Source organism: Coregonus lavaretus (assembly GCF_964263955.1).
Source record: "Coregonus lavaretus genome assembly, chromosome: 23".
Classification (NCBI taxonomy): domain Eukaryota; kingdom Metazoa; phylum Chordata; class Actinopteri; order Salmoniformes; family Salmonidae; genus Coregonus; species Coregonus lavaretus.
This window is the reverse complement of record NC_140010.1, coordinates 221,060-247,228: the sequence shown is the minus strand read 5'-3', so window position 1 is coordinate 247,228 and position 26,169 is coordinate 221,060. Positions and strand designations below refer to the sequence as shown.

General features: G+C 41.9%; 1 protein-coding gene across 1 annotated transcript in view; it reads left to right on the top strand.

Annotated features, from left to right (window-relative positions):
* The window catches only part of LOC311099104 (charged multivesicular body protein 5-like), a gene marked incomplete at its 3' end in the record, with an annotated part of 44,865 nt that extends 22,819 nt beyond the window's left edge, over positions 1 to 22,046 (top strand). Inside the window, exons 5-10 of the mRNA XM_084139738.1 lie at positions 6,869 to 6,962; positions 18,752 to 18,823; positions 18,909 to 18,986; positions 19,160 to 19,190; positions 19,700 to 19,815; positions 21,996 to 22,046. Of these exons, the coding sequence (XP_083995864.1) occupies positions 6,869 to 6,962; positions 18,752 to 18,823; positions 18,909 to 18,986; positions 19,160 to 19,190; positions 19,700 to 19,815; positions 21,996 to 22,046 (442 nt within the window). The remainder of the gene's footprint in view (positions 1 to 6,868; positions 6,963 to 18,751; positions 18,824 to 18,908; positions 18,987 to 19,159; positions 19,191 to 19,699; positions 19,816 to 21,995) is intronic.
* Between the last annotated feature and the right edge of the window lie 4,123 nt (positions 22,047 to 26,169).

Genomic DNA, 26,169 nt, shown 5'->3' with positions numbered 1-26,169 from the left:
TGGTCCCTCTGCCTGTCCTCTGTGATAATGCTGCGGCCTGGTCCCTCTGCCTGTCCTCTGTGATAATGCTGCGGCCTGGTCCCTCTGCCTGTCCTCTGTGATAATGCTGCGGCCTGGTCCCTCTGCCTGTCCTCTGTGATAATGCTGCGGCCTGGTCCCTCTGCCTGTCCTCTGTGATAATGCTGCGGCCTGGTCCCTCTGCCTGTCCTCTGTGATAATGCCGCGGCCTGGTCCCTCTGCCTGTCCTCTGTGATAATGCTGCGGCCTGGTCCCTCTGCCTGTCCTCTGTGATAATGCTGCGGCCTGGTCCCTCTGCCTGTCCTCTGTGATAATGCTGCGGCCTGGTCCCTCTGCCTGTCCTCTGTGATAATGCTGCAGCCTGGTCCCTCTGCCTGTCGTTTCTTCAGTGTGCTGAAGTGCAGAAGCCTTCCAGATGACAAGTCCAGATCGAACAACTCAAGCTTCCTAGTAAAGGCCTCATGTTGTTCCACCATGTCCACCACTGTTTCCCTCTTCCTAGTAAAGGCCTCATGTTGTTCCACCACTGTTTCCCTCTTCCTAGTAAAGGCCTCATGTTGTTCCACCACTGTTTCCCTCTTCCTAGTAAAGGCCTCATGTTGTTCCACCACTGTTTCCCTCTTCCTAGTAAAGGCCTCATGTTGTTCCACCACTGTTTACCCTCTTCCTAGTAAAGGCCTCATGTTGTTCCACCACTGTTTCCCTCTTCCTAGTAAAGGCCTCATGTTGTTCCACCATGTCCACCACTGTTTCCCTCTTCCTAGTAAAGGCCTCATGTTGTTCCACGACTGTTTCCCTCTTCCTAGTAAAGGCCTCATGTTGTTCCACCACTGTTTCCCTCTTCCTAGTAAAGGCCTCATGTTGTTCCACCACTGTTTCCCTCTTCCTAGTAAAGGCCTCATGTTGTTCCACCACTGTTTCCCTCTTCCTAGTAAAGGCCTCATGTTGTTCCACCACTGTTTCCCCTCTTCCTAGTAAAGGCCTCATGTTGTTCCACCACTGTTTCCCTCTTCCTAGTAAAGGCCTCATGTTGTTCCACCACTGTTTCCCTCTTCCTAGTAAAGGCCTCATGTTGTTCCACCACTGTTTCCCTCTTCCTAGTAAAGGCCTCATGTTGTTCCACCACTGTTTCCCTCTTCCTAGTAAAGGCCTCATGTTGTTCCACCATGTCCACCACTGTTTCCCTCTTCCTAGTAAAGGCCTCATGTTGTTCCACGACTGTTTCCCTCTTCCTAGTAAAGGCCTCATGTTGTTCCACCACTGTTTCCCTCTTCCTAGTAAAGGCCTCATGTTGTTCCACCACTGTTTCCCTCTTCCTAGTAAAGGCCTCATGTTGTTCCACCACTGTTTCCCTCTTCCTAGTAAAGGCCTCATGTTGTTCCACCACTGTTTCCCTCTTCCAAGTAAAGGCCTCATGTTGTTCCACCACTGTTTCCCTCTTCCTAGTAAAGGCCTCATGTTGTTCCACCACTGTTTCCCTCTTCCTAGTAAAGGCCTCATGTTGTTCCACCACTGTTTCCCTCTTCCAAGTAAAGGCCTCATGTTGTTCCACCACTGTTTCCCTCTTCCAAGTAAAGGCCTCATGTTGTTCCACCACTGTTTCCCTCTTCCTAGTAAAGGCCTCATGTTGTTCCACCACTGTTTCCCCTCTTCCTTGTAACTGCAGATTTAACCCTTTTAAGTGACAGAAAAACAGTGTGTGTAGCTTGCAGTGAACGCTTCATTGTTTCTGCGTTGGGCCTTTGTCTGGGGAGGGAAGAACACTTTGAAAGTTCCATGCTTAGATTCACAATGACGTCTGAGATTGAATTATTTGCAAACAGCGACATTTTCATTGCAAATAAGACAGACTGGCTTGGCTTTGGGAAAAGATGGTGAGATGAACGCATACTGTCCATTCTTCCCTGAAACTTCCATTTTCATTATCCACCTTTCTTTTGATACTTTTTGAGAGCAACATTTTTCTTGCAATCAAGTTAATTGTTCTGAAAGAATGTTGACATTAAACAAAGTAGTGTAGCCTGCAGTAGATCTGTTTTCCCCACCAATCAACACACAGAGAAATAGACTAAAATAATAATTGAATAGACATTGGTGATTTTATGAGCGTAATTAGATCGAAATTATTACGTTATTGTCACTGAATGTATTATGTACTAATCAGATGTGTTAAAATGTTGTTCAATTTGTAGTGTAGGTCAATTAATTGTGCTAATATTGTTCTGGCCTGCCGACTATTAGTTCAGAAAGGCCAAACCTAGTTGACGAACCCTGATGTAGATGAAGGGGAGGAGACAGGTTAAATGAGGGTTTTAAGCCTTGAGACAATTGAGACATGGATTGTGTATGTGTGCCATTCAGAGGGTGAATGGGCAAGACAAAACATTTAAGTGCCTTTGAACGGGGTATGGTAGTAGGTGCCAGGCGCACCGGTTTGAGTCAAGAACTACAACGCTGCTGGGTTTTTCACGCTCAACAGTTTCCCGTGTGTATCAAGAATGGTCCACCACCTAAAGGACATCCAGACAACTTTACACAGCTGTGGGAAACATAGGAGTTAACATGGTCCAGCATCCCTGTGGAACGAGTCTATGCCCTGATGAATTAAGGCTGTTCTGAGGGCAAAAGGGGGTGTAACTCAATATTAGGAAGGTGTTCCTAATGTTTTGTACACTCTGTGTATATTGTATTCCAGGTTTGAATAATGACCATGTTATATTCCAGGTTTGAATAATGACCATGTTATATTCCAGGTATGAATAATGACCATGTTATATTCCAGGTTTGAATAATGACCATGTTATATTACAGGTTTGAATAATGACCATGTTATATTCCAGGTATGAATAATGACCATGTTATATTCCAGGTATGAATAATGACCATGTCATATTCCAGGTTTGAATAATGACCATGTTATATTCCAGGTTTGAATAATGACCATGTTATATTCCAGGTTTGAATAATGACCATGTTATATTACAGGTTTGAATAATGACCATGTTATATTCCAGGTATGAATAATGACCATGTTATATTCCAGGTTTGAATAATGACCATGTTATATTCCAGGTTTGAATAATGACCATGTTATATTCCAGGTATGAATAATGACCATGTTATATTCCAGGTTTGAATAATGACCATGTTATATTACAGGTTTGAATAATGACCATGTTATATTCCAGGTTTGAATAATGACCATGTTATATTCCAGGTATGAATAATGACCATGTTATATTCCAGGTTTGAATAATGACCATGTTATATTCCAGGTTTGAATAATGACCATGTTATATTCCAGGTATGAATAATGACCATGTTATATTCCAGGTATGAATAATGACCATGTTATATTCCAGGTTTGAATAATGACCATGTTATATTCCAGGTTTGAATAATGACCATGTTATATTCCAGGTTTGAATAATGACCATGTTATATTCCAGGTAGGAATAATGACCATGTTATATTCCAGGTATGAATAATGACCATGTTATATTCCAGGTTTGAATAATGACCATGTTATATTCCAGGTTTGAATAATGACCATGTTATATTCCAGGTTTGAATAATGACCATGTTATATTACAGGTTTGAATAATGACCATGTTATATTCCAGGTATGAATAATGACCATGTTATATTCCAGGTTTGAATAATGACCATGTTATATTCCAGGTTTGAATAATGACCATGTTATATTCCAGGTATGAATAATGACCATGTTATATTCCAGGTATGAATAATGACCATGTTATATTCCAGGTTTGAATAATGACCATGTTATATTCCAGGTTTGAATAATGACCATGTTATATTCCAGGTTTGAATAATGACCATGTTATATTCCAGGTAGGAATAATGACCATGTTATATTCCAGGTATGAATAATGACCATGTTATATTCCAGGTTTGAATAATGACCATGTTATATTCCAGGTTTGAATAATGACCATGTTATATTCCAGGTTTGAATAATGACCATGTTATATTCCAGGTTTGAATAATGACCATGTTATATTCCAGGTTTGAATAATGACCATGTTATATTCCAGGTGGTGAGTGACTCCGCTGTCCTGGCGTCGTGAGGGAGCTTGTTCCACCATTGGGGTGCCAGAGCAGCGAACAGTTTTGACTGGGCTGAGCGGGAACTATGCTTCCGCAGAGGAAGGGGAGCCAGCAGGCCAGAGGTGGATGAGCGCAATGCCCTCGTTTGGGTGTAGGGACTGATCAGAGCCTGAAGGTACAGAGGTGCCGTTCCCCTCACTGCTCCATAGGCAAGCACCATGGTCTTGTAGCGGATGCGAGCTTCAACTGGAAGCCAGTGGAGTGTGCGGAGGAGGGGGGTGACGTGAGAGAACTTGGGAAGGTTGAACACCAGACGGGCTGCGGCATTCTGGATGAGTTGTAGGGGTTTAATGGCACAGGCAGGGAGGCCAGCCAACAGCGAGTTGCAGTAGTCCAGACGGGAGATGACAAGTGCCTGGATTAGGACCTGTGCCGCTTCCTGTGTAAGGCAGGGTCGTACTCTCCGAATGTTGTAGAGCATGAACCTGCAGGAGCGGGTCACCGCCTTGATGTTGGCGGAGAACGACAGGGTGTTGTCCAGGGTCACGCCTAGGCTCTTCGCACTCTGGGAGGAGGACACAGCGGAGTTGTCAACCGTGATGGCGAGATCATGGAACGGGCAGTCCTTCCCCGGGAGGAAGAGCAGCTCCGTCTTGCCAGGGTTCAGCTTGAGGTGGTGATCCGTCATCCATACTGATATGTCTGCCAGACATGCAGAGATGCGATTCGCCACCTGGTTATCAGAAGGGGGAAAGGAGAAGATTAGTTGTGTATCGTCAGCGTAGCAATGATAGGAGAGACCATGTGAGGATATGACAGAGCCAAGTGACTTGGTGTATAGGGAGAAAAGGAGAGGGCCTAGAACTGAGCCTTGGGGGACACCAGTGGTGAGAGCACGTGGTGCGGAGACAGCTTCTCGCCACGCCACTTGGTAGGAGCGACCGGTCAGGTAGGACGCAATCCAGGAGTGAGCCGCGCCGGAGATGCCCAGCTCGGAGAGGGTGGAGAGGAGGATCTGATGGTTCACAGTATCAAAGGCAGCAGACAGGTCTAGAAGGACAAGAGCAGAGGAGAGAGAGTTAGCTTTAGCAGTGCGGAGAGTCTCCGTGACACAGAGAAGAGCAGTCTCAGTTGAATGACCAGTCCTGAAACCTGATTGGTTTGGATCAAGAAGGTCATTCTGAGAGAGATAGCAAGAGAGTTGGCTAAAGACGGCACGCTCAATAGTTTTGGAAAGAAAAGAAAGAAGGGATACTGGTCTGTAGTTGTTGACATCAGTGGGGTCGAGTGTTGGTTTTTTGAGAAGGGGAGCAACTCTCGCTCTCTTGAAGACGGAAGGGACATGGCCAGCGGTCAAGGATGAGTTGATCAGCGAGGTGAGGTAGGGGAGAAGGTCACCGGAGATGGTCTGGAGAAGGGAGGAGGGGATGGGGTCAAGCGGGCAGGTTGTTGGGCGGCCTGCAGTCACAAGTCGCAGGATTTTATCTGGAGAGAGAGGGGAGAAAGAAGTCAAAGCATAGGGTAGGGCAGTGTGAGCAGGACCAGCAGTGTCATTAGACTTAACAAACGAGGATCGGATGTCGTCAACCTTCTTTTCAAAGTGGTTGACGAAGTCATCCACAGAGAGAGAGGAGGGGGGGGGATTCAGGAGGGAGGAAAATGTGGCAAAGAGCTTCCTAGGGTTAGAGGCAGATGCTTGGAATTTAGAGTGGTAGAAGGTGGCCTTAGCAGCAGAAACAGATGAAGAAAATGTAGAGAGGAGGGAGTGAAAAGATGCCAGGTCGGCAGGGAGTTTAGTTTTCTTCCATTTCCGCTCCGCTGCCCGGAGCTCTGTTCTGTGAGCTCGCAGTGAGTCATCAAGCCACGGAGCTGGAGGGGAGGACCGAGCCGGCCGGGAGGATAGGGGACACAGAGAGTCAAAGGATGCAGAAAGGGAGGAGAGGAGGGTTGAGGAGGCAGAATCAGGAGATTGGAGGGAGAAGGATTGAGCAGAGGGAAGAGATGATAGGATGGAAGAGGAGAGAGTAGTGGGAGAGAGAGAGCGAAGGTTGCGGCGGCGCATTACCATCTGTGTAGGGGCAGAGTGAGTAGTGTGGGAGGAGAGCGAGAGAGAAAAGGAAACAAAGTAGTGGTCGGAGACATGGAGGGGAGTTGCAGTGAGATTAGTAGAGGAGCAGCATCTAGTGAAGATGAGGTCAAGCGTATTGCCTGCCTTGTGAGTAGGGGGGGACGGTGAGAGGGTGAGGTCAAAAGAGGAGAGGAGTGGAAAGAAGGAGGCAGAGAGAAATGAGTCAAATGTGGACATAGGGAGGTTGAAATCCCCCAAAACTGTGAGGGGTGAGCCATTCCAGGTATGGGGGTGAGCCATTCCAGGTATGAATAATGACCATGTTATATTCCAGGTTTGAATAATGACCATGTTATATTCCAGGTTTGAATAATGACCATGCTATATTCCAGGTTTGAATAATGACCATGTTATATTCCAGGTTTGAATAATGACCATGTTATATTCCAGATTTGAATAATGACCATGTTATATTCCAGGTTTGAATAATGACCATGTTATATTCCAGGTATGAATAATGACCATGTTATATTCCAGGTTTGAATAATGACCATGTTATATTCCAGGTTTGAATAATGACCATGTTATATTCCAGGTATGAATAATGACCATGTTATATTCCAGGTATGAATAATGACCATGTTATATTCCAGGTTTGAATAATGACCATGTTATATTCCAGGTTTGAATAATGACCATGTTATATTCCAGGTATGAGGGCCAGAGAGACCAGCTGGCTCAGCAGTCCTTCAACATGGAACAGGCCAACTACACTATACAGTCCCTCAAGGACACCAAAACTACAGTAAGAACTGTTACTAACTACACTGTAACTACACCATAACCCAACTACGCCATCCAGTCACTAAAAGGACACTAAAACTACAGTAAGAACTGTTACTAACTACACTAGGAACTACACCGTAACTACACCATAACCACACTATAACTATACTATAACTACTGTACACTGTAACTACACTAACTACACCATAACTACACTATAACTATACTATAACTACTGTACACTGTAACTACACTATAACTATACTATAACTACTGTACACTATAACTACACTATAACTACTGTACACCATAACTACACTATAACTACACTATAACTACTGTACACTGTAACTACACCATAACTACACTATAACTACACTATAACTACTGTATACTGTAACTACACTAACTACACCATAACTACACTATAACTACTGTACACCATAACTACACTATAACTACACTATAACTACTGTATACTGTAACTACACTAACTACACCATAACTACACTATAACTACTGTACACCATAACTACACCATAACTACACTATAACTACTGTATACTGTAACTACACTAACTACACCATAACTACACTATAACTATACTATAACTACTGTACACCATAACTACACTATAACTACACTATAACTACACTATAACTACACTATAACTATACTATAACTACTGTACACTGTAACTACACTAACTACACCATAACTACACTATAACTACTGTACACCATAACTACACTATAACTACACTATAACTACTGTATACTGTAACTACACTAACTACACCATAACTACACTATAACTACTGTACACCATAACTACACCATAACTATACTATAACTACTGTACACTGTAACTACACTAACTACACCATAACTATACTATAACTACTGTACACCATAACTACACTATAACTACACTATAACTACTGTACACTGTAACTACACTAACTACACCATAACTATACTATAACTACTGTACACCATAACTACACTATAACTACACTATAACTACTGTATACTGTAACTACACTAACTACACCATAACTACACTATAACTACACTATAACTACTGTACACTGTAACTACACTAACTACACCATAACTATACTATAACTACTGTATACTGTAACTACACTAACTACACCATAACTACACTATAACTACTGTACACCATAACTACACTATAACTACACTATAACTACTGTACACTGTAACTACACCATAACTACACTATAACTACTGTATACTGTAACTACACTAACTACACCATAACTACACTATAACTACTGTACACCATAACTACACCATAACTACACTATAACTACTGTATACTGTAACTACACTAACTACACTGTAACTACACTAACTACACCATAACTACACTATACTGTAACTACACTACACTGTAACTACACTATAACTACACTACACCATAACTACACTATAACTATACTATAACTACTGTACACTGTAACTACACTATAACTATACTATAACTACTGTACACTATAACTACACTATAACTACACTACACTATAACTACACTATAACTACACTATAACTACACTACACTGTAACTACACTAACTACATTATACTAACTACAATATAACTACACTACACTATAACTATACTATAACTACACTAACTACATTATACTAACTATACTATAACTACACTGTAACTACACTAACTACACTACACTACATTATACTAACTACACTATACTATAACTACACTAACTACATTATACTATAACTACACTACACTGTAACTACACTAACTATATTATACTAACTACACTATACTATAACTACACTATACTATAACTACACTACACTATAACTACACTAACTATATTATACTAACTACACTATACTATAACTACACTATACTATAACTACACTACACTATAACTACACTAACTACATTATACTAACTACACTATACTATAACTACACTATACTATAACTACACTACACTATAACTACACTAACTATATTATACTAACTACACTATACTATAACTACACTACACTATAACTACACTAACTACATTATACTAACTACACTATACCATAACTACACCATAACTACACTATAACTACTGTATACTGTAACTACACTAACTACACTGTAACTACACTAACTACACCATAACTACACTATACTGTAACTACACTACACTGTAACTACACTATAACTACACTACACCATAACTACACTATAACTATACTATAACTACTGTACACTGTAACTACACTATAACTATACTATAACTACTGTACACTATAACTACACTATAACTACACTACACTATAACTACACTATAACTACACTATAACTACACTACACTGTAACTACACTAACTACATTATACTAACTACAATATAACTACACTACACTATAACTATACTATAACTACACTAACTACATTATACTAACTATACTATAACTACACTGTAACTACACTAACTACACTACACTACATTATACTAACTACACTATACTATAACTACACTACACTATAACTACACTAACTACATTATACTATAACTACACTACACTGTAACTACACTAACTATATTATACTAACTACACTATACTATAACTACACTATACTATAACTACACTACACTATAACTACACTAACTATATTATACTAACTACACTATACTATAACTACACTATACTATAACTACACTACACTATAACTACACTAACTACATTATACTAACTACACTATACTATAACTACACTATACTATAACTACACTACACTATAACTACACTAACTATATTATACTAACTACACTATACTATAACTACACTACACTATAACTACACTAACTACATTATACTAACTACACTATACTATAACTACACTACACTATAACTACACTATAACTACATTACACTGTAACTACACCATAACTACTCTATAACTACACTGTAACTTCACCATAACTACATTAGAACTACACCATAACTACACTACACTATAACTAGACTACACTAACTACACTGTAACTACATTATACTAACTATACTATAACTACACTACACTGTAACTACACTACACTACACTGTAACTACATTAACTACACGAAAACTACACAACACTATAACTATACCATAACTACACCATAGCGACACTACACTATAACTACATTACACCGTAACTACACCGTAATGACACTAACTACACTGGAACTACACTAACTACACACTAACTGCACTGTAACGACACTACACATAATTACACCATAACTACACTGTAACTACACTACACTGTAATTACACTAACTAACCTATAAATACACAGTAACTACACTAACTACACCAATAACACTGTAATTACACTAACTAACCTATAAATACACAGTAACTACACTAACTACACCAATAACACTGTAATTATACTAACTAACCTATAAATACACAGTAACTACACTAACTACACCAATAACACTGTAATTACACTAACTAACCTATAAATACACAGTAACTACACCAATAACACTGTAATTACACTAACTAACCTATAAATACACAGTAACTACACTAACTACACCAATAACACTGTAATTACACTAACTAACCTATAAATACACAGTAACTACACTAACTACACCAATAACACTGTAATTACACTAACTAACCTATAAATACACAGTAACTACACTAACTACACCAATAACACTGTAATTATACTAACTAACCTATAAATACACAGTAACTACACTAACTACACCAATAACACTGTAATTACACTAACTAGCCTATAAATACACAGTAACTACACTAACTACACCAATAACACTGTAATTACACTAACTAACCTATAAATACACACTAACTACACTAACTACACCAATAACACTGTAATTATACTAACTAACCTATAAATACACAGTAACTACACTAACTACACCAATAACACTGTAATTACACTAACTAACCTATAAATACACAGTAACTACACTAACTACACCAATAACACTGTAATTATACTAACTAACCTATAAATACACACTAACTACACCAATAACACTGTAATTATACTAACTAACCTATAAATACACACTAACTACACCAATAACACTGTAATTACACTAACTAACCTATAAATACACAGTAACTACACTAACTACACCAATAACACTGTAATTATACTAACTAACCTATAAATACACAGTAACTACACTGTAACTACACCAATAACACTGTAATTACACTAACTAACCTATAAATACACAGTAACTACACTAACTACACCAATAACACTGTAATTATACTAACTAACCTATAAATACACAGTAACTACACTAACTACACCAATAACACTGTAATTACACTAACTAACCTATAAATACACAGTAACTACACTAACTACACCAATAACACTGTAATTATACTAACTAACCTATAAATACACAGTAACTACACTAACTACACCAATAACACTGTAATTATACTAACTAACCTATAAATACACAGTAACTACACTAACTACACCAATAACACTGTAATTACACTAACTAACCTATAAATACACACTAACTACACTAACTACACCAATAACACTGTAATTATACTAACTAACCTATAAATACACAGTAACTACACTAACTACACCAATAACACTGTAATTACACTAACTAACCTATAAATACACAGTAACTACACTAACTACACCAATAACACTGTAATTACACTAACTAGCCTATAAATACACAGTAACTACACTAACTACACCAATTACATTTACATTTTACATTTTAGTCATTTAGCAGACGCTCTTAACCAGAGCGACTTACAGGAGCAATTAGGGTTAAGTGCCTTGCTCAAGGGCACATTAACGTCATTTAGCAGACGCTCTTAGCCAGAGCGACTCACAAATTGGTGCGTTCACCCTATAGCCAGTGGGATAACCACTTTACAATTTGGGGGGGGGGGGGGGGGGGGGGGGGGGGTTAGAAGGAATACTTTATCCTATCCCAGGTATTCCTTAAAGAGGTGGGGTTTCAAATGTCTCCGGAAGGTGGTGAGTGACTCCGCTGTCCTGGCGTCGTGAGGGAGCTTGTTCCACCATTGGGGTGCCAGAGCAGCGAACAGTTTTGACTGGGCTGAGCGGGAGCTATGCTTCCGCAGAGGAAGGGGAGCCAGCAGGCCAGAGGTGGATGAACGCAATGTCCTCGTTTGGGTGTAGGGACTGATCAGAGCCTGAAGGTACAGAGGTGCCGTTCCCCTCACTGCTCCATAGGCAAGCACCATGGTCTTGTAGCGGATGCGAGCTTCAACTGGAAGCCAGTGGAGTGTGCGGAGGAGGGGGGTGACGTGAGAGAACTTGGGAAGGTTGAACACCAGACGGGCTGCGGCATTCTGGATGAGTTGTAGGGGTTTAATGGCACAGGCAGGGAGCCCAGCCAACAGCGAGTTGCAGTAGTCCAGACGGGAGATGACAAGTGCCTGGACCAGGACCTGCGCCGCTTCCTGTGTAAGGCAGGGTCGCACTCTCCGAATGTTGTAGAGCATGAACCTGCAGGAGCGGGTCACCGCCTTGATGTTGGCGGAGAACGACAGGGTGTTGTCCAGGGTCACGCCTAGGCTCTTCGCACTCTGGGAGGAGGACACAGCGGAGTTGTCAACCGTGATGGCGAGATCATGGAACGGGCAGTCCTTCCCCGGGAGGAAGAGCAGCTCCGTCTTGCCAGGGTTCAGCTTGAGGTGGTGATCCGTCATCCATACTGATAAGTCTGCCAGACATGCAGAAATGCGATTCGCCACCTGGTTATCAGAAGGGGGAAAGGAGAAGATTAGTTGTGTATCGTCAGCGTAGCAATGATAGGAAAGGCCATGTGAGGATATGACAGAGCCAAGTGACTTGGTGTATAGGGAGAAAAGGAGAGGGCCCAGAACCGATCCCTGGGGGACACCAGTGGTGAGAGCACGTGGTGCGGAGACAGCTTCCCGCCACGCCACTTGGTAGGAGCGACCGGTCAGGTAGGACGCAATCCAGGAGTGAGCCGCGCCGGAGATGCCCATCTCGGAGAGGGTGGAGAGGAGGATCTGATGGTTCACAGTATCAAAGGCAGCAGACAGGTCTAGAAGGACAAGAGCAGAGGAGAGAGAGTTAGCTTTAGCAGTGCGGAGAGTCTCCGTGACACAGAGAAGAGCAGTCTCAGTTGAATGACCAGTCCTGAAACCTGATTGGTTTGGATCAAGAAGGTCATTCTGAGAGAGATAGCAAGAGAGTTGGCTAAAGACGGCACGCTCAATAGTTTTGGAAAGAAAAGAAAGAAGGGATACTGGTCTGTAGTTGTTGACATCAGTGGGGTCGAGTGTTGGTTTTTTGAGAAGGGGAGTAACTCTCGCTCTCTTGAAGACGGAAGGGACATGGCCAGCGGTCAAGGATGAGTTGATCAGCGAGGTGAGGTAGGGGAGAAGGTCACCGGAGATGGTCTGGAGAAGGGAGGAGGGGATGGGGTCAAGCGGGCAGGTTGTTGGGCGGCCTGCAGTCACAAGTCGCAGGATTTTATCTGGAGAGAGAGGGGAGAAAGAAGTCAAAGCATAGGGTAGGGCAGTGTGAGCAGGACCAGCAGTGTCATTAGACTTAACAAACGAGGATCGGATGTCGTCAACCTTCTTTTCAAAGTGGTTGACGAAGTCATCCACAGAGAGAGAGGAGGGGGGGGGGGGGGGAGGATTCAGGAGGGAGGAAAATGTGGCAAAGAGCTTCCTAGGGTTAGAGGCAGATGCTTGGAATTTAGAGTGGTAGAAGGTGGCCTTAGCAGCAGAAACAGATGAAGAAAATGTAGAGAGGAGGGAGTGAAAAGATGCCAGGTCGGCAGGGAGTTTAGTTTTCTTCCATTTCCGCTCCGCTGCCCGGAGCTCTGTTCTGTGAGCTCGCAATGAGTCATCAAGCCACGGAGCTGGAGGGGAGGACCGAGCCGGCCGGGAGGATAGGGGACACAGAGAGTCAAAGGATGCAGAAAGGGAGGAGAGGAGGGTTGAGGAGGCAGAATCAGGAGATTGGAGGGAGAAGGATTGAGCAGAGGGAAGAGATGATAGGATGGAAGAGGAGAGAGTAGTGGGAGAGAGAGAGCGAAGGTTGCGGCGGCGCATTACCATCTGTGTAGGGGCAGAGTGAGTAGTGTGGGAGGAGAGTGAGAGAGAAAAGGAAACAAAGTAGTGGTCGGAGACATGGAGGGGAGTTGCAGTGAGATTAGTAGAGGAGCAGCATCTAGTGAAGATGAGGTCAAGCGTATTGCCTGCCTTGTGAGTAGGGGGGGACGGTGAGAGGGTGAGGTCAAAAGAGGAGAGGAGTGGAAAGAAGGAGGCAGAGAGAAATGAGTCAAATGTGGACATAGGGAGGTTGAAATCCCCCAAAACTGTGAGGGGTGAGCCATCCTCAGGGAAGGAACTTATCAAGGCGTCAAGCTCATTGATGAACTCTCCAAGGGAACCTGGAGGGCGATAGATGACAAGGATATTAAGCTTAAATGGGCTAGTGACTGTGACAGCATGGAATTCAAATGAGGAGATAGACAGATGGGTTAGGGGAAAAATTGAGAATGTCCACTTGGGAGAGATGAGGATTCCTGTACCACCACCCCTCTGACCAGATGCTCTCGGGGTATGCGAGAACACATGGTCAGACGAGGAGAGAGCAGTAGGAGTAGCGGTGTTTTCAGTGGTGATCCATGTTTCCGTCAGCGCCAGGAAGTCGAGGGACTGGAGGTTGGCATAGGCTGGGATGAAGTCAGCTTTGTTGGCAGCAGAACGGCAGTTCCAGAGGCTGCCTGCGACCTGGAACTCCACGTGGGTGGTGCGTGCAGGGACCACCAGGTTGGAGAGGCAGCAGCCACGCGGTGTGGTGCGTTTGTGTAGCCTGTGCAGAGAGGAGAGAACAGGGATAGGCAGAGGCATAGTTGACAGGCTGTAGCAAATGGCTACAAAAATGCAGAGGAGATCGGAATGAAATGGACTAAGCATCTGGGAGCGGAGAGAGCAGGGCCTCCCTCACCAAAAACTTCTACCTCAGAAACTAAAATTGTTTCACTGAACCACCCGAACAAAAAACTCTCCCAACTTCCGCCTTTGGAAATCAGAATTGTTGTGAACCACAGCGGTTCAATGTTTAAAGGAATAGACTCAACCCACTTTGTTCAGCTAGCCAACTATGACACCATAGCCAACTAGCAGACTAGCATCCAATAACAATAACACACCGTTTAGCACCAACACTTGGTCACAACAAACCACCAATAATGTGATAACACACTAAACAGATCATTCGTGTCTTTGTCAAGTTCTTTTCATGACGCAGCAATGATTAGAAGTTGGCTAGCTAGGACAAGTATATTGTGGTTAGCTACTACAGTACAGCCAGCTGGTCATGTTGGGTAGCTAGCAATGGCCACTGTGTTGACTCTGTTTGAAGAACGGCTAGCTAGCTAGCTTCGTGCTACAGCCGGCACGGCCGAGGACACTGCCAAGACACAGTAACTACCCACAACAACCCACGAAGCCTAGCTATGACGCCGTAGCCAACCTGCAAGCTAGCATCCATTAACACACAACTTAGCATCAACACCTGGCCACAACAAACTGCCAAGAGTGTGTCAGCACACCAAACAGACAATTCAAGTCCGTGTCGAGTTCCCTTCACAACGCAGCAAAAAAATAAAATAAAAAATTAAACGTTGGAACCAGCTCTCCAGCGTTGCTAATCGTTACCAGTAGCTACCCGCTAGCTAGCTAGCCTCGTGCCTCGATACCAACCCACAATTACCCACGGAAACCTACAATAACAACAATACTAACCTACAGTAAATACAATACCTAACTACAGCTAACTACCTACCTATGATCTAATACATGGTTAAGCAAAAGTTAAACGTTGGCTAGGACTACATTACCATTGGAACCAGCTCTCCAGCGTTGCTAATCGTTACCAGTAGCTACCCGCTAGCTAGCTAGCCTCGTGCCTCGATACTAACCCACAATTACCCACGGAAACCTACAATAACAACAATACTAACCTACAATAAATACAATACTTAACTACAGCTAACTACCTACCTACGATCTAACACATGGTTAAGCTTTACTCAACACTACATGTAGCTTACCTCCTGCTTACCTCCAGCCAGAGAAAAACACGACCTCTCCCGACAACCTCGCAGGTGTAACACTAACACTGTAATTACACTAACTAGCCTATAAATACACAGTAACTACACTAACTACACCAATAACACTGTAATTACACTAACTAGCCTATAAATACACAGTAACTACACTACCTACACCAATAACACTGTAATTACACTAACTAACCTATAAATACACAGTAACTACACTAACTACACCAATAACACTGTAATTACACTAACTAACCTATAAATACACACTAACTACACTAACTACACCAATAACACTGTAATTATACTAACTAACCTATAAATACACAGTAACTACACTAACTACACCAATAACACTGTAATTATACTAACTAACCTATAAATACACAGTAACTACACTAACTACACCAATAACACTGTAATTACACTAACTAACCTATAAATACACACTAACTACACTAACTACACCAATAACACTGTAATTATACTAACTAACCTATAAATACACAGTAACTACACTAACTACACCAATAACACTGTAATTACACTAACTAACCTATAAATACACAGTAACTACACTAACTACACCAATAACACTGTAATTACACTAACTAGCCTATAAATACACAGTAACTACACTAACTACACCAATAACACTGTAATTACACTAACTAGCCTATAAATACACAGTAACTACACTAACTACACCAATAACACTGTAATTACACTAACTAACCTATAAATACACAGTAACTACACTAACTACACCAATAACACTGTAATTACACTAACTAGCCTATAAATACACAGTAACTACACTAACTACACCAATAACACTGTAATTACACTAACTAGCCTATAAATACACAGTAACTACACTAACTACACCAATAACACTGTAATTACACTAACTAACCTATAAATACACAGTAACTACACTAACTACACCAATAACACTGTAATTACACTAACTAACCTATAAATACACACTAACTACACTAACTACACCAATAACACTGTAATTATACTAACTAACCTATAAATACACAGTAACTACACTAACTACACCAATAACATTGTAATTACACTAACTAACCTATAAATACACAGTAACTACACTAACTACACCAATAACACTGTAATTATACTAACTAACCTATAAATACACACTAACTACACCAATAACACTGTAATTATACTAACTAACCTATAAATACACACTAACTACACCAATAACACTGTAATTATACTAACTAACCTATAAATACACACTAACTACACTAACTACACCAATAACACTGTAATTACACTAACTAACCTATAAATACACAGTAACTACACTAACTACACCAATAACACTGTAATTACACTGTTAATACCCTGTAACTACCCTGTTACTACCCTGTTACTACCCTGTTACTACCCTGTTACTACCCTGTTACTACCCTGTAACTACCCTGTTACTACCCTGTAACTACCCTGTTACTACCCTGTTACTACCCTGTTACTACCCTGTTACTACCCTGTAACTACCCTGTTACTACCCTGTAACTACCCTGTTACTACCCTGTAACTACCCTGTTACTACCCTGTAACTACCCTGTAACTACCCTGTTACTACCCTGTAACTACCCTGTAACTACCCTGTTACTACCCTGTAACTACCCTGTAACTACCCTGTAACTACCCTGTTACTACCCTGTAACTACCCTGTAACTACCCTGTAACTACCCTGTTACTACCCTGTAACTACCCTGTTACTACCCTGTTACTACCCTGTTACTACCCTGTAACTACCCTGTAACTACCCTGTTACTACCCTGTTACTACCCTGTTACTACACAGTGCGGATTTATCTTCATTCTGGACACAATCAGGTTACTGAAAGTGCATACAGTGTCTGATGTCATCAGCATTCCGCCTTCAAGTCTCCAGAAAACGTGTGTTTTGCGAGCGAGAGGCACCTTTCATTATAACGTTGGAGGAAATACGTTCCTAGCCTTTGAGGAACGTGTTTGCTGGCCTCATAATTGCTAACCAGCTATCTATGTTTGGCTAGAGTTATGCTAACCCGTTTGCAATCCCTTTAGCTGTGCTTGCTAGCTTGCTGGCTGGCTAGCTACAGAGGTTAGCTGGCTAGTTAGCTACAGAGGTTAGCTGGCTAGCTACAGAGGTTAGCTGGCTAGTTAGCTACAGAGGTTAGCTGGCTGGCTAGCTACAGAGGTTAGCTGGCTAGTTAGCTACAGAGGTTAGCTGGCTAGCTACAGAGGTTAGCTGGCTAGTTAGCTACAGTAGTTGGCTACTGCCATGAAGTTGTTGTTGTATTATCAGATTTAGCCTGTTCCACCGTTTTCTAGAATGCATACTGGCATTTGAATATAGTGCGGGAAAAGGGAATCTGGACACACTGTGGACACGGTAGACACATTTACATGTAGGTGTAGACGCATGATGTGTTCAGAACTCCATGATCAGAATACAAAAACTGCTTTAACTGTAATGCCTCACACTACAATCTGTCTCAGTTCAGTTCTATTCTTTCCCACAAGCAGCGTAACATGCAAGCAAAGCAGTGGGAATGGGTTTGATCAGTACTTGACTACTTGTCAGCCGTGTAATAGTACTCCTCTGTGGTGTTGGTTCCCAGGTGGAGGCTATGAAGATTGGAGCTAGAGAGATGAAGAGGGCTTACAAGGACGTGAAGATCGATCAGATAGAAGTAACACATTTCATCTCTTGATATCAGTTACCTCACATTATAGGCTGTACAGCTTCTTTATGATGTCATGTATGATGTGGTGTAGGACCTACAGGATCAGCTGGAGGATATGATGGAGGACGCCAACGAGGTGCAGGAGTCTCTGAGTCGGAGCTACGGAACTATAATAATAATAATAATATAATAATAATATGCCATTTAGCAGACGCTTTTATCCAAAGCGACTTACAGTCATGCGTGCATACATTTTTTGTGTATGGGTGGTCCCGGGGATCGAACCCACTACCTTGGCATTACAAGCGCCGTGCTCTACCAGCTGAGCTACAGAGGACCACTCCTGAGATAGACGAGGACGACCTGGAAGCAGGTAGGGGTGTGTCTAACAGCAGGTAGGGGTGTGTCTAACAGCAGGTAGGGGTGTGTCTAATAGCAGGTAGGGGTGTGTCTAATAGCAGGTAGGGGTGTGTCTAACAGCAGGTAGGGGTGTGTCTAATAGCAGGTAGGGGTGTGTCTAACAGCAGGTAGGGGTGTGTCTAACAGCAGGTAGGGGTGTGTCTAACAGCAGGTAGGGGTGTGTCTAACAGCAGGTAGGGGTGTGTCTAACAGCAGGTAGGGGTGTGTCTAACAGCAGGTAGGGGTGTGTCTAATAGCAGGTAGGGGTGTGTCTAATAGCAGGTAGGGGTGTGTCTAACAGCAGGTAGGGGTGTGTCTAATAGCAGGTAGGGGTGTGTCTAACAGCAGGTAGGGGTGTGTCTAACAGCAGGTAGGGGTGTGTCTAACAGCAGGTAGGGGTGTGTCTAACAGCAGGTAGGGGTGTGTCTAATAGCAGGTAGGGGTGTGTCTAAAGAGCTGGTTGATGTTGTTGTGTGTTGTCAGAGCTGGATGCCCTTGGGGATGAGTTGTTACTGGATGATGACAGTTCCTACCTGGATGAGGCTTCCTCTGCCCCGTCCATCCCAGAGGGCAGACCCAACAACAGTAAAACCAACAAGGTAAGACACAGCCCTGGCCTGCTCAGAGCCCTGACCTCAACCCCATCCAACACCTTTGGGATGTGCTCAGAGCCCTGACCTCAACCCCATCCAACACCTTTGGGATGTGCTCAGAGCCCTGACCTCAACCCCATCCAACACCTTTGGGATGAATTGGAACGCCGACTGCGAGCCAGGCCTAATCGCCCAACGTCAGTGCCCGGCCTCACTAATGCTCTTGTGGCTGAATGGAAGCAAGTCCCCACAGCAATGTTCCAACATCTAGTGGAAAGCCTTCCCAGAAGAGTGGAGGCTGTTATAGCAGCAAAGGGGGACCAACTCCATATTAATGGATGTGATTTTGGAATGAGATGTATGACCAGCAGGTGTCCACATACTTTTGGTCATGTAGTGAACGTATACAGTGCATTCGGAAAGTATTCAGACCCCTTGACTTTTTCCACATTTTGTTACTTTACAGCCTTGTTCTAAAATTGATTAAATTATTATTTTTCTCATCAATCTATACACAATATCCCATAATGACAAAGCAAAAATAGGTTTTTAGACATTTTAGCAAATGTATTTAAAAATAAAAAACTGAAATATCACATTTACGTAAGTATTCAGACCCTTTACTCAGTACTTTGTTGAAGCACCTTTTGCAGCGATTACTGCCTTGAGTCTTCTTGGGTATGACGCTATAAGCTTGGCACACCTGTATTTGGGGAGTTTCTCCCATTCTTCTCTGCAGATCCTCTCAAGCTCTGTCACAATGGATGGGGAGCGTCGCTGCACAGCTATTCTCAGGTCTCTCCAGAGGCGTTCGATCGGGTTCAAGTCCGGGCTCTGGCAGGTCGTTGTCCTGTTGGAAGGTTAATCTTCACCCCAGAGGTCCTGAGCACTCTGGAGCAGGTTTTCATCAAGGATCTCTCTGTACTTTGCTCTGTTCATCTTTCACTCGATCCTGACTAGTCTCCCAGTCCCTGCCGCTGAAAAACATCCCCACAGCATGATGCTGCCACCACCATGCTTCACCGTAGGGATGGTGTCAGGTTTCCTCCAGACGTGAAACTTGGCATTCAGGCCAAAGAGTTCAATCTTGGTTTCATCAGACCAAATAATCTTTTTTCTCATGGTCTGAGAGTCCTTTAGGTGCCTTTTGGCAAACTCCAAGTGGGCTGTTATGTGCCTTTTACTGAGGAGTGGCTTCCGTCTGGCTACTCTACCATAAACGCCTGATTGGTGGAGTGCTGCAGAGATGGTTGTCCTTCTGGAAGGTTCTCCCATCTCCACAGAGGAACTCTGGCGCTCTGTCAGAGTGACCATTGGGTTCTTGGTCACCTCCCTGACCAAGGCCCTTCTCCCCCGATTGCCCAGTTTGGCCGGGTGGCCAGCTCTAGGAAGAGTCTTGGTGGTTCCAAACTTCTTCCATTTAAGAATGATGGAGGCCACTGTGTTCTTGGGGACCTTCAATGCTGCAGAAATTTTTTGGTACCCTTCCCCAGATCTGTGCCTCAACACAATCCTGTCTCGGAGCTCTACGGACAATTCCTTCGACCTCATGGCTTAGTTTTTGCTCTGACATGCACTGTCAACTGTGGGACCTTATATAGACAGGTGTGTGCCTTTCCAAATCATGTCCAATCAATTGAATTTACCACAGGTGGACTCCAATCAAGTTGTAGAAACATCTCAAAGATGATCAATGGAAACAGGGTGCACCTGAGCTCAATTTCGAGTCTCATAGCAAATGGTCTGAATACTTAAATTTGCACACATGTCTGAATACTTTCCGAATGCACTGTACTTCCATTAATTTCTTTAACTGGTACCCAGCTACCTTCATACTAGTCTTGTGGGGCTTGTGGGCGTCCTAGAGCAAAACAACCGACATGTTCGTGCGAGTCCCACCTTTTCATAGAGGGGGTACTAGTATGTAGTCCAAACCGTTCGGACGCTACAGACGTTTTCGTGAGAAGACCGATTTTCGGGATGTCTCATGGTCTGACAAACACTGCTCTAGCACTGTCACCTTTCACCGCAGATGGGGTTGAGACGGAGCCCAAGCAAAAAAACACATCTCAAGCTTAAACTGACAGATGTATTATTGTTATTTTGTATAATGCTAATTAGATTTCCGCAGGGGCGCGGACATTGACCCTAGGTTTTTTTTAACACGTATTTTCTTGTGTTTCCAGGACGGTGTTCTGGTGGATGAGTTTGGTCTGCCACAGATCCCTGCTACATAAAATTACAAATCCCTGCTACATAAAACTACAGATCCCTGCTACATAAAACTACAGATCCAACTACAGATTCCTGCTACATAAAACTACAGATCCCTGCTACAGTTTTATATGAAGAGTAACATTTCTACATTACAACGATCTGACCTGAGAACAGAAACATAACTTACTACCACTGTATTACTAAGGTATTGATGCTTTACCACCAATAGGGTTTACATTTATCTAAAGTCATCTCTTTAAATTTGGTGTACCTTTAATTAGAAGTTTCGACAGACTCACTAGAATATATGGAGAGAACGGTTCAGAATATTTGGGATCAATGACAGAAAGCCATGGAAATACATACATTTGTTTCCTTTTCAGCACCAATTGGTAGATTAAAAAATACTCTGATATTGTATATTATTTAGGGATAGGAAAGTTTGAGAGCCTTTACACACTAAATATATTGGTGAATCAAAACTACAGTGGTTTGATTCATCCTGAAAGTTGCCATATTCAACTGTTCAATCCATGAAATATTGGAAGGTGAGAAAAGTGTCCAATAGGGATTGAACAGCAGTCCTATAAATCCACCCTAATAATCCTCTCTAATCATGGAACAGCAGTCCTATAAATCCACCCTAATAATCCTCTCTAATCATGGAACAGCAGTCCTATAAATCCACCCTAATAATCATCACTAATCATGCAACAGTAGTCCTATAAATCCACCCTAATAATCATCACTAATCATGGAACAGTAGTCCTATAAATCCACCCTAATAATCATCACTAATCATGGAACAGCAGTCCTATAAATCCACCCTAATAATCCTCTCTAATCATGGAACAGCAGTCCTATAAATCCACCCTAATAATCATCACTAATCGTGGAACAGCAGTCCTATAAATCCACCCTAATAATCATCACTAATCATGGAACAGTAGTCCTATAAATCCACCCTAATAATCATCACTAATCATGGAACAGTAGTCCTATAAATCCACCCTAATAATCATCACTAATCATGGAACAGCAGTCCTATAAATCCACCCTAATAATCATCACTAATCATGGAACAGTAGTCCTATAAATCCACCCTAATAATCATCACTAATCATGGAACAGTAGTCCTATAAATCCACCCTAATAATCATCACTAATCATGGAACAGCAGTCCTATAAATCCACCCTAATAATCATCACTAATCGTGGAACAGCAGTCCTATAAATCCACCCTAATAATCATCACTAATCATGGAACAGCAGTCCTATAAATCCACCCTAATAATCATCACTAATCATGGAACAGTAGTCCTATAAATCCACCCTAATAATCATCACTAATCATGGAACAGTAGTCCTATAAATCCACCCTAATAATCATCACTAATCATGGAACAGCAGTCCTATAAATCCACCCTAATAATCATCACTAATCATGGAACAGTAGTCCTATAAATCCACCCTAATAATCATCACTAATCATGGAACAGTAGTCCTATAAATCCACCCTAATAATCATCACTAATCATGGAACAGCAGTCCTATAAATCCACCCTAATAATCATCACTAATCATGGAACAGTAGTCCTATAAATCCACCCTAATAATCATCACTAATCATGGAACAGTAGTCCTATAAATCCACCCTAATAATCATCACTAATCATGGAACAGCAGTCCTATAAATCCACCCTAATAATCATCACTAATCATGGAACAGCAGTCCTATAAATCCACCCTAATAATCATCACTAATCATGGAACAGCAGTCCTATAAATCCACCCTAATAATCATCACTAATCGTGGAACAGCAGTCCTATAAATCCACCCTAATAATCATCACTAATCATGGAACAGTAGTCCTATAAATCCACCCTAATAATCATCACTAATCATGGAACAGTAGTCCTATAAATCCACCCTAATAATCATCACTAATCATGGAACAGTAGTCCTATAAATCCACCCTAATAATCATCACTAATCATGGAACAGTAGTCCTATAAATCCACCCTAATAATCATCACTAATCGTGGAACAGTAGTCCTATAAATCCACCCTAATAATCATCACTAATCATGGAACAGCAGTCCTATAAATCCACCCTAATAATCATCACTAATCATGGAACAGCAGTCCTATAAATCCACCCTAATAATCATCACTAATCATGGAACAGTAGTCCTATAAATCCACCCTAATAATCATCACTAATCATGGAACAGCAGTCCTATAAATCCACCCTAATAATCATCACTAATCATGGAACAGCAGTCCTATAAATCCACCCTAATAATCATCACTAATCATGGAACAGCAGTCCTATAAATCCACCCTAATAATCATCACTAATCGTGGAACAGTAGTCCTATAAATCCACCCTAATAATCATCACTAATCATGGAACAGCAGTCCTATAAATCCACCCTAATAATCATCACTAATCATGGAACAGTAGTCCTATAAATCCACCCTAATAATCCTCACTAATCATGGAACAGCAGTCCTATAAATCCACCCTAATAATCCTCACTAATCATGGAACAGTAGTCCTATAAATCCACCCTAATAATCATCACTAATCATGGAACTGTGATGACAACAGTCCAGTTGTCCTGAACCGTGCGCCAGGCTCCAGGTTTAAACTGCTATGTATGGTCTGCGTTCCATAATGATTCAAATCATAGGCGAAATTGCCACAGGGGATAGGGGGACATGTCCCCCCCAACATTCAGAACAGGTCGATTAGTCCCGCCCAATAATTTATTTGAATAAAAAAGAAATGATTGCAGGAAATGCGTTTTAAAAAGTTTTTTTAAATCGCCCTTGATTCAAATAGGCTACATGTCCCAAATTATTGCACAAGTTGTAATACGTTAGCCTAATATGATCCACTATTGCTAGCGATCCTCAGGAACAACCACATGAAGACAGAGGAAAGAAAGGTAAACAATGGAATGGAATGATGCAAAATGTCAGAAAACGAACACTAAAGTGACAGTTCTAAATGTAACTGGGTATAACTGACGGTGGCTACCGAAAGGGGCTAATATTTAACACCATACAAATTGTAAAATATACAGTGAAAAGTCCAGGAATCTAATTAAAACATTCTAGAAATCATAAATCAACTCAGTAGGTTTGGCGCTGTACTGTCATTTGCGCATGGCTACAGAAGCCTATAGCTTGGGTCTCCACATTTCATCCCTGACAGTTATAAAGGCCAGCATTTCAGAAACTTCACTGTGGAAAAGGTGATATGTTGGTTCAGTTTGCTGCGATATGACTGGTTTCACATTTCTCTCCAGCGATCAGAAGGTAAAATATATCTAAAACAATTGAAATGTATATTTCCAATCCCTTCTCCAAACGGCTTCCTCAGTTACCTAGCTCTTACCAATAGCTCTTATCAAGTTGTAAATTCCAGTGCATGGAGAATGGTGTTGTTTCTGTCAGGAAAAAGAAAGTAGGCTAGATGTTGTTCCACTTGGAACCGACAGGTTTTCGTCGCGTGTAGTGGAATTATGAGGGAATTACAGGAAGTCAAGGTCAGAATAGGGCGTATCTGTAGAAACACATCAGCCACACCTTCATTTCTTTGATCGACCACCCTAAACAAATAGTGGGTGAATAGAATGCTATTCTCATGCTTAAATTCAAGGTCAGAATACGCATAGAGAGAAAAGTGGATAAAAAGGGAACTACGTTCCATTTACGCTTAAATCAGGTCGGAATTCCCCACTCTGAGCATAATTATTTCTACATTGAACAAAAATATAAATGCAACATGCAACAATTTCATATAGTTCAGTTACAGTTCATATAAGGAAATCAGTCAATTGAAATAAATAAATGAGGCTCTAATCTATGGATTTCACATGACTGGGAATACAGATATGCATCTGTTGGTCACAGATACCTTTAAAAATAGGTAGGGGCATGGATCAGAAAACCAGTCAGTATCTGGTGTGACCACCATTTGCCTCATGTAGCGCGACATCTCCTTCACATAGAGTTGATCAGGCTGTTGATTGTGGCCGGATGTGGAGGTCCTGGGCTGGCGTGGTTACACGTGGTCTGCAGTTGTGAGGCTGGTTGGACGTACTAACAAATTCTCTAAAACGATGTTGGAG